Below are 9373 nucleotides of genomic sequence, written 5' to 3' on the forward strand. Positions count from 1 at the left end.
AATTATCCTAAGCCACAAACAACCTTTCTGGAGTCAACAGGCCCTTGATGAATCTGGCCTGCAAGGGTAGGGCAGGTCAGCCCTTAATACTAGAAGTAGTTAGTAACTCCAATTAAGAGCACCAGAGCATTGGCCCATGGTTAATTAAGAATGCAAAGTTTGAGGCTAGGGAATGTGTAATTTCTCCAAGTTCAGCACAGGTCACAGGCTTGGAAAAGAGACGTCACTTCCAAGTGCAAGCCATTCAGTCGGACAACTGGTCTTGCTTTCTGTGCTAGGTTAGATGTGCCTTCCCTCATTCCTCTAGCCTCCCCACCTAAAAAAGAAACCCTGAGCTCAGCTGTGACGTGTATTAGCAGCCCCTTTGTGCTTTAACAAAATTTTGCTTTTGGAGAGCAACTTACAGAAGAAACCCCTGGTTCTTCTGTGCCTGGTAAAGCATTACATATTCTTACCTTGCCAACTGAAGAAACATGCCTGTGCTTGAATGCCAGCATACAAATATTCACACCCACTATCTCAGCCTGTGAGGATTAAGCATTTTTTAAAGTACTCAAACTAAAACAGAAAAGACATGGTGATTTGCATTTAAAGTGACTTTTTTGCCCAGATGCATCTGAAAACAGATTTCCTTTTCCAGTCGTTTCCCTGCACTCCCCACCCCCAAACCCACCTGTTTTCATACCATTTTTGGAGTGAAAGCCAAATCTTTAGAGACATTTACCTCTTACTGAAACCTATTAAACCAGTAAGTGCCAAAGTAGTTAGATGTTGACATTTAGGGCTCAGAGAGAGTTAGTGGAAACCAGAGATGCCCAGCACTGAGCCAGAAAGTAGTATCAGCTGGCTCTATGGGAAATGCTTTGTGACATGTGGAGGCTTGGAGCCTCCACCCCTCACAAACCCAGGTCTGATGTGCATTTTCAGTCCGTTTAAAATGAAGGCTGAAGATGGGAAGGACCAGAGCCTGCCCTGCAAGTCAAAGATCTGATCCCCGGAGGGCATTGGAACAAGATACCCCCTCTCAGCTCTCTCTCATCAAGTCCACTACCTCCTCCTGATCCAAAGCCCTCGGCCATCTGTAGCAATGTCCTTCCCCACGCACAGGGCAGGATGCAGGCCTGCTAAGCAGTCAGACAAGCCTTATTAGCGTGCACATTTGGGACAGTCGTATTTTGATGCACAGGCGAGGCTCCATAGTCATGGAGCTGGCCTTTCAAGCCACACCACCAAGAGCTGAGATCCAAGCCTACTCCAGAAGCAAGTGGCTGATGTAGTTGAGAACATGGTCTCATTTTTAGCTCGTGGAAGCTAGAAACCACTTCTGCTTTTAACCACTCCATCTGGTGAGGCATGGATTGCTGCTGTGTCATGGCAGTCACGTTACTGCATTCGTTCTTGTCCCCCCCCACTCCTCCTCCTCCAGCATGTCAAGCAATCGTTTGAGGAGGCTCCTCAAACGAAAGCCCACAGGCCTGCTTGTACTCCAGAGTGCTGCTTCTCCTCGCTTCTAAGCCTGAAGATGCAGGAAGGGCTTACAAGACATGAGTGCTACAGGCATGCTGCCTGATCACATACGGGAAGCAAGGGTAGGTCATGTAGGTGCTGCAGTATGGACCGCCCCCTGCCCAGAACCAGAAGCCACGGGCCAAAGACTTTCCTGTTAGCAGCTTCAAGGTGTTGGGTGAAGATCCTCCCAGGCTAGTGTTGTCAGTAGGAGTCTGGCTTAACAGTTCTTACTTTGGTGAGACACCATTAAGGTCAAACCTGGTGAACTGGAAAACCAGGTGCTCAAGTGCAGGAAGTTACATCAGTTAGCATTGCAGTACCCATTGCAGATCCTTACCCCCATAGACCATGGGCACCTTCCATCCCAAAGGCCATGCCCTTCATCCATTGTCACCGTTTCCTTTACCAGTCTAGCACGAAGAAGAAACTAGAAGCTGTTTAAATGTGTCAATTCACCTTTAATGTTTGGAAAAAAAAATAAAAAAAAAAATAAAAAAAAATGGTATTTTGAGCAATTGCAGTTATGAAGGGAACATCTTGCTCCACAAGAGACCGTGAACAGGCTCATCACATTAGACTCATGCTTGGAAAAAAAAATAATAATAATAGAAAGAACCAAAACCTTTTTCTTTTTCTATGAAGAGTGGAGTTGAATAGACAAGACCACTGGAGTGCCCCAGTTACTCCAAGGCACATCACCCCCCCAGACCGGGAGATTTCCATCAACATGAAATAAGTTGACAACTACATTCTTTCTAGTTACAACATGATTCTATCAATATTACAAAATTAGGCATACTTTGGATTTTGCACAGTCTACAGAGACGAGAAGGACTTTTACTTCGGGAAGCAGTCAGCCTGGGTCATCGAGTCATTTCACAATTAAAACAGCTACCCTCTTCCCCTCCCCCAAGAAAAGCACTAAAACAAAAGCATGGCATGTTACTTTCCACGAGCCACATTCATCTTGAACTAGTTAGGAATCGCTAGCCCTAAAACCAAGTTTGCTCCAGTCTGGAGTTTCGCTTACATTAGCAACCAATAAATAGGATCTTGCTGCAAGCACCAGAAAGTCTGCTGAAGCCACATTATTTTTTTTTTTTAACTTTTTGTGACAACCCAAAAAGAGAGGGGCTTCCTGCAATGGAAGAGTCACTACACACTAAGACAACACCGCTGAGACCACTGGAGACCAAAACATTTTCCTGCCTTTAAAGCAGATGTTATTTCTTTTGCACAGCAGCGCACGTAATCTGAACTCGGTACTGTGCTCAAGAAGATGCAAATCAGAACAGAAGAGCTATTCACAGAGCACCGTCTCCAAAAGCTACCATGGAAAGACAGTGGCTATCTACAGGTCTTCCATAGGATTACGGGGACTCCTTCCCTTTAGGAGAGAGGATTTAGGAGAGATTTGAGTTAAGGCAGTGTTGAGACAACTTGATAAGGACACGCCGAATCAAACTGTTCAGGTTGCCTGCTGTCAGCCATCACCAATTTCGGGACAGATCAGTTGGCCAGCGTTAGGTCGCACCCACTAAGAGATCAGGATTACTAACACAAAGCTGAGGCCAGAGGACATCCTCCCACAAAAGGTAACTACTTAATACAAAAGGTGGGGATCTCAGATCTGTTTTAGGCCAAATCCAAGATTGTGGTTGTGGACATTCTTTTTTACAGAGAACATCAAGGACTGGCTTTCAGTACTAAAACACACAGTCCTGATGCGGCAATTGTTTGGATTAGAGCCTTACTGAACAAAAGCCACTGCACTACTGTCTTCCCCTTTCACCGCTGAGCCTCTAAAAGCCAGCTTCTTACAGCCTCCACACCTACCCTCCAGACTATCACTGGAAAGGAGCACTTGTGTTCCTCCTTTGTGTTCGGCTGCTTGAACTCACAACAGGGGCTTTTTGGTCTGCCAAATATAAAAGAAGTTCCCCAGTCTTACCAAAGAAGAAGTTACCACTGAGGGAGCTGTTGTGGAATAGTTTTATTTCTTCCCACTTAAAGGCCATTGTTTAAGCATTTACAGTTTTCCTAGTGCAATACAACCAAAACCCACCCCCCAAACCAAAAAAACAACCCCAAAAAGAAAAAGAAAAAAAGAAAAAATGCCGCCTTCTTCCCAGGCAACTAAACAGAAGTAGATTTTTACTGCAACATATACACATTAAATAGAGTATACAGTCCATGCAGCGGCACAGCCATGTTAAAGGGAATCTTGGCTTCAGCCATCAGTGCATTACAGTCCAAACTTTGCTTGCTCCTGCTTCCTATCCAGACTTGAAGAGAAGGATTGCAACCTGACCCAAGTAAAAATAGATGAAGTGCTTTGTCTCGTGTGTTACATAGCTGCCAAAGTTTCTGCCAACAATGCAGTGCCAAGTTGGGTTGTATTTCTTGTCAAATTCCTAGAGAAAAAAAGAGAGAGAAAGAGAGAGAAAAAAAAAAAAAGAGTACAGCAGTTAGGAAAACCCAGAACCAAAGTAGCTCAAAACACATTCTTAGCTGCGTATGTTGGAGGCGTTTGTCGGTATCTACCTCTCAGCTAGGATTTCCCTACTGCAAGATGCCATAGCTTCAAAAGCATGTGCTAAGTGGGACAGACTACAACAGTGTGTGAAAGGGGTCTTACGACAGGAGGAGTCCTCTTTAAATGGATTCTCACACATTTTTAGAGTAGCAGACTTCAAGCATCCCAGTCGTATTTGAGCCGCATGTGTAGGCTGGGTCCATGCAATACTTATCCATTCCCATTCCAAGCCCACGCACAGAAACAAAAGTCTCTGTGGTGCTTGTCCTAGCAAGGCATTAGAGCTTAAAGGTCGCCTGACAAGCAAGGAGTCAAGCATCTGCTGTTCTGGCTTTTTTTGCCATGAATTCCTGAAGGCCTGCGATAGAAGAGTTCCTAATGTACACAGACAAGAACACTCATATTGTCTGCCCTGGCAAGAATGAGGCCTGAACCTGGATACTTGAAGCAGTTGCTTCTTGTTGAGACCCAAATTTATCCCTTCTGAACTGAGATGGGGTCGTTAGAAATTCAAACCTCTTACCCTTACCCCCTCTCTCAAGATCAATCCCTCCCCAAAAAAATTGGAACTCAGGAAACATTCAACATTTCCAGTATCAAATCAACAGGTTAAAAAGCAAGCAGGAAGCCAAGCTAGAAAGGCTCAAATTGGATCTTATACAGACCAATGAGACACAGTTTAAATCCCCTGCGGGTAACTTTTACAGCAGGAAGAAAAAGTACCACACCTGCCTTCCAACAGAACAGAATATGCAGCAAAGAGAGAAGAAAGTCAGTGTCCAACAAGACACTAGTTACTTATTTTTGCATCCCATTTTGGAGTGGAGCAACCACATCAGACCGTTTTGGATCGGCACCTCTTGACCTAGAAAGGTCAGGTTAAGATGGATAACCTTCAAGCTTTGAATTGCTCTACTTTTAGATTATGATGGAGCCAAACTAGTTCCAGGTATAATCAGTTTTTGCCCTTCAAGAGGTATGTTCTTCCAAGTGCTCTTTCCTTGTCTGAGACTCCACCCCCCCCATACAAACTAACTGCATGTAAAATGTTATCCAAGGGACATGGCAACCTAGGGTTATAATCTAAAGTGCCCTGAAATATTGCTGGGTGAAGTGATGCAGACTACACTGAGATGCTGAAACTGGTGCATCAACCCAAAGCTCTAGGGACCCGAATCAGAACCCAGGACACTGAGAAGAGGCAGCTTTAAGAAGGCAGCAACAGGCAGATGGCACTATATCAATGGTTTAGCACAGAAGAGCCAAGCAGTGCAAGGGAATGCCATCTGAGAACGCAGGTTACCAGCTTCCAGCTAGTCAGCACACAGGGTTTGAATTAAGTTGCTTTCCAACAATGCACAAGTACACCCAGTCACAGTGGACAGCCAGCTGCAGCCTCCCTTCAGGCTAGTGTCAGGAAGGTCCAGCATCTCGTGCCAGCCTAGCACTTGACAAAGCAGCAGAAACTCTGCCACAGCCTTCCTGCCTGACCTTGATCATGTCCCTTAGTCCCTCAGCTTCCATCCATAAAATGAGATTAAACAGCATCTCTCAACAGCTTGCAAGGATGGGAAGCTGGCGATTGCAAGGTACCGATACCAGTGGCAAGGGCTAAGTAGCTAAGAGAGTTAGCTGCAACACGACCAGGTCATCTTGTAGTGGCACGATACCTTCTTTATATATGCTGCTATGTCTTTCTCTATGTTGTACTTCTCCATGGCCTGCGTGGCACAGTCTACAGCATCCTGCTGCATGTCCTCGGACATGTCCGCATTCTTGATCACAGCCTTTCTGTCAGACATCGTGAACCTAGGGCAGAACACACAGCACTGAGACTCGCATGGGAATTACAGTTTGTTATGAGATGCACTAGATGCCATTTGGGAGAGAGCTAGTGGCTTAGATCAGGAGTGGGCAACCTGCAACATGGGTACTACAAGTGGTTTCAGCAGCCTGGGTGTGCAACACGCAGCAGATTGGGGCAGGGGCAGGCAGCACAGAAGCAGACAGGGCAGGGACCAGAAAGCAGAGCATCAGATCAGGTAAGGACATTCAGGGAAAGGTGCAGGGCTAACTTGCGACACACCCACCAAAAAGGGTTGGCCCTCACTGGCTTAGATGGTAGGTTTACACCCCGTGCCGCTTTGTCCAGGATCTGGACGCTGGCACACTGCACAGCAATCCTAGACCGCTAGTACATTCCTGGAAGACTGCAGTGGAGCGAGCTACCGGCTGAAGTACTACGAGATTGAACAACAGATAGCCACGTATCACCTGCATCAAAGAAGAGTTTTCACCTAATCCTATGCAGATTTATTCTAGTCTTGAATTATAGCAGCAAGCGGCAGCTACAGCCAAGCTTGCTTTCCCACCCTTATCCAAAGACTGGAAAGGATCCATTCACACGGCCGTACGAGACGGCAGCCCCCGGGACTACGCTCGCCTCCACACCCATTCCAAGTACGCATGTCAAATGGTTACGGCAACAGGGGCAGTGTTTCACTCCAGCTCGAGTCACGTTTTGCAAGTCACGTTTGCACGTATTTCTGACCTGAACCGGGGGCTGCTTTACCTCTCATTATATGCACCGTGGAGTGTTGGCTTTTGCTGCCTATGCCGGCAAAGCTTCTTCTGCTTCTGGGTTGCAGACAAAGCTGGGCTAGCAGAGAGGACTGCAGACTTATTCCCCGGAAAGAGGCCATTTTCTTGGCTTGTCATCTCCTCTGCCCTTCCCCTCCTCCCCCAGGAGCCAGCCCTGTTCTAGAACAGTCACTGCCTGCTCATCCCATCCCAGCCTTCAAGCAGCCTGGACCGCGGCCGGCTGGAACGAGCCGTTTAACCAGCGCGTACCGTGCACGGACGTTTCGGTTGAGCCCCCCAGTCACCGAGGCTGCTCATATGCATTTGATCCAACCGGGCTACAAGGAGTTGCTGCTGAACAGCTCCAAATCTACAGCCCTGCTCCCCATGCGCTTGCTGGAGCCAGCCTGCAAGTTCAAGGGAAAGCCTCAGGTTTATTAGTCATCGTGATATGCCACCCAGGCGATACACAACCCCATCTAGTGCCACTAGCGTACCGCCCACCTCAGACTCAGCTCTCCACCATTATTTTGGCCAAGCGAGGAACAGAAGACCGGGTTTAAGATGAGGGGATTCACCTAAAAGGGCATCTGAAGAGTTATTTCTAGGCATCTTCAGAGCTAAAAATGTCACCGTCACCCCAAAGCTTCAATACCACCTCTTTGGAGAGCATCAAGTGAGGCTCACAGTGCCACGGCGCTCGACGCTGGTAGTACAGCTCAAAAAAACAAAAAGCACTAGGTTTTTTTTGTTTTTTGGGTAGAGACTGCACATGTTTCCCCATGAAGGAGCGAAAACCCACTCCAGTGACGCTTCCCAAAAACACTGGAGGAGCAGCAGTGAAAGGAGCCAGCTATCCACGAGCCAGTTACATAAGAGCAGGGCCTGATGGCTCCGAGCCTCCAATTCTTTGCTCTTCGGAGACTTTTCCGCTACACATTTTTAGCTGCCCTGCTTAACAGAGCCCAGCCGCCACCGTCCAGCGCGCGTTCGACGCCGCTGGATGCGATTCAGCGGGGGGTTGTTTTTACAGTATCGGTGCCCACCCCTCCACGCCGGCACTGTGGTGAGAAACCCCCTCCAGCCTCAGGCAGGAGAGCCACGAAGGGGAAGACGGGACCAGCGCTGTAGTCGAGCACCTCCGCGTTGTAGTCGAGCGAGGAGGAGCGACCTGCACGCAGCGGCTTCACCGGGACCGGCGCTGCAGCCGCGGGACTGGCACCGCCTGCCGGGGGGAGGCTGGGGACGAGGGCACAGAGCCCGGGAAGGGGCTGGCTCCGTGCCCTCCGCTTTGCAGGCAGCCCCTGCGCAGCCCAGCCAAGCGCAGGGGGAGGCCCCGGCAGCCCAGGCCTCCAGCTGCTTTGTGCCCAGGGGGAGGCGGTGTCCCTCCCTGGGGCCCAGCACAAAGGATGGACGGGGGGGGGGAAGGTGCGACCTTCACCAGGGAGCCCCGCGCGGCCGTGACCTTGCCTCCCAGCAGTGCCACGGGGCAGCACAACACCCCCCCTCCCCATACAATGCAACGAGACGTCGCATGCAATGCAATGCAATGTTTCCCGGGATGTTTCATGCCATGCAAGGCAGCGCTGAATGCAATGCAATGCAATGCCCCCCCGAGCCCCGCTCACCTTCACAGTGCTGGGCACGGCACGAGGAAAGCAGAGCACCCACCCGCAGCGCCCCGCTGGCTGCAGCAGCCGCCGGCCGCGGTGTCGGGCTGAGGAGCGGGCCGGGAAGCGGGCTGGGAAGCGGGTCGGGGTGCGGGGCCGGCCGGGCTGGCTGTGTGGGTGCGCGCCGCGCCGCTCTCCGCCCGGCCGCCTCCCCCCGCTCAAATAGGCGCCCCTCCCCTTGCAGTGGCTCCGCCGGGCGCCCTCGCCATTGGCTGCGCCGCCGCCTCAGCCCACAGCCACGAGCGCTTTCCCCTCGCCGCTCTCCGCCTGCATCTTGTTTCCTCCCACAATGCCCGGCGCGCTGCGGGCGGGAGCCGGCGCCGCCCCTGGGCTGCGGCTGGGCCCGGCCCGGCCCGGCCCGGCTCGGCTCGGCGCGCGCACGTGGCCGCGCACTCCGAGCCCCTGCACGGGCGCTGCCAGGCCCCGTCCCGCCTCCGCTGCGGCCGAAGCGGCAGCACGCGTGTGCCACGTGTCGTGGCATGGGGGGCCCCTGGCTCTGTCCCGTGTCGCCAGCGCCTCCTTGCCTCCCCTTCCCCTCCTGAGATGGGCCCCCGGGTCACGTATCCAAATGGGACAGCAACCCCTTCGCAGTAATTTAAGTCTTCTCCTCTCCTGCCTGGACGGTGGCCGTGTCGCTTTGGCGTGTGCCGTGCACTAGTGACAGGACCGGAGAGAAGGATCCCTAGACACCGTGCGCCGCCAGAGTCCCGTAGCAATCGCAAGGAAGGAGGGCTCAGATATGATGCTGGTCTGACCCTGAGCGGAGGGGCGAGACCGACTAGCCAGAAACCTCCTGTTTCGAGTCCCAGCAGGAGCGTTGGCACGGCCCGGTCGAAACCTCAGCCTTCGCTGCCTCGTGTCTCCGAAAAACACCAAAAAGTCGCCGTCCCGACACGGTGCCACCGCAGAATAGCCCTGGCTGCTGGCACCGCGCGGCACCTTTCAGTCCTGACATCTCCACGCGCGGCTCTGCCTGCAGCTGGGGGCCGTCGCTGGCAGGGGATGGGTTTTGGTTAAAAGCCGAACGTGTTCTGTCAACGTTAATTACCGGTGACGACGCCGTGCGAGTCCGCAGCGC

The 9373-nt window shown here is 51.2% G+C and overlaps 1 protein-coding gene across 2 annotated transcripts; it reads right to left on the reverse strand.

Moving 5' to 3' along the window:
- Positions 1 to 1946: 1946 nt before the first annotated feature.
- Positions 1947 to 8447, reverse strand: DYNLL2 (dynein light chain LC8-type 2). 2 transcript variants are annotated; one of them, XM_006276469.4, is made up of 3 exons: positions 8254 to 8447; positions 5716 to 5854; positions 1947 to 3923 (listed from the first exon to the last, which is right to left on the reverse strand). In XM_006276469.4, exons 2-3 carry the CDS (start codon positions 5845 to 5847, stop codon positions 3786 to 3788), a joined length of 270 nt encoding a protein of 89 aa, XP_006276531.1. In that variant the 5' UTR covers positions 5848 to 5854; positions 8254 to 8447; the 3' UTR covers positions 1947 to 3785. The 2 variants fall into 2 exon arrangements, with proteins under 2 accessions (XP_006276531.1, XP_019349001.1); XM_019493456.2 differs by lacking the exon at positions 8254 to 8447 and adding an exon at positions 6896 to 7032.
- Between the last annotated feature and the right edge of the window lie 926 nt (positions 8448 to 9373).

This window comes from Alligator mississippiensis, chromosome 14 (assembly GCF_030867095.1).
Source record: "Alligator mississippiensis isolate rAllMis1 chromosome 14, rAllMis1, whole genome shotgun sequence".
Taxonomy (NCBI): Eukaryota; Metazoa; Chordata; order Crocodylia; family Alligatoridae; genus Alligator; species Alligator mississippiensis.

Coding starts and splice junctions, on each gene's coding strand:
- DYNLL2 (XM_006276469.4), bottom strand. CDS start 5,847: ATGTCTGACAGAAAGGCTGTGATCAAGAATGCGGACATGTCCGAGGAC. Junction 3,924..5,715: donor TAGCAGCATATATAAAGAAG/GTATCGTGCCAC, acceptor TTTTTTCTCTAG/GAATTTGACAAGAAATACAA.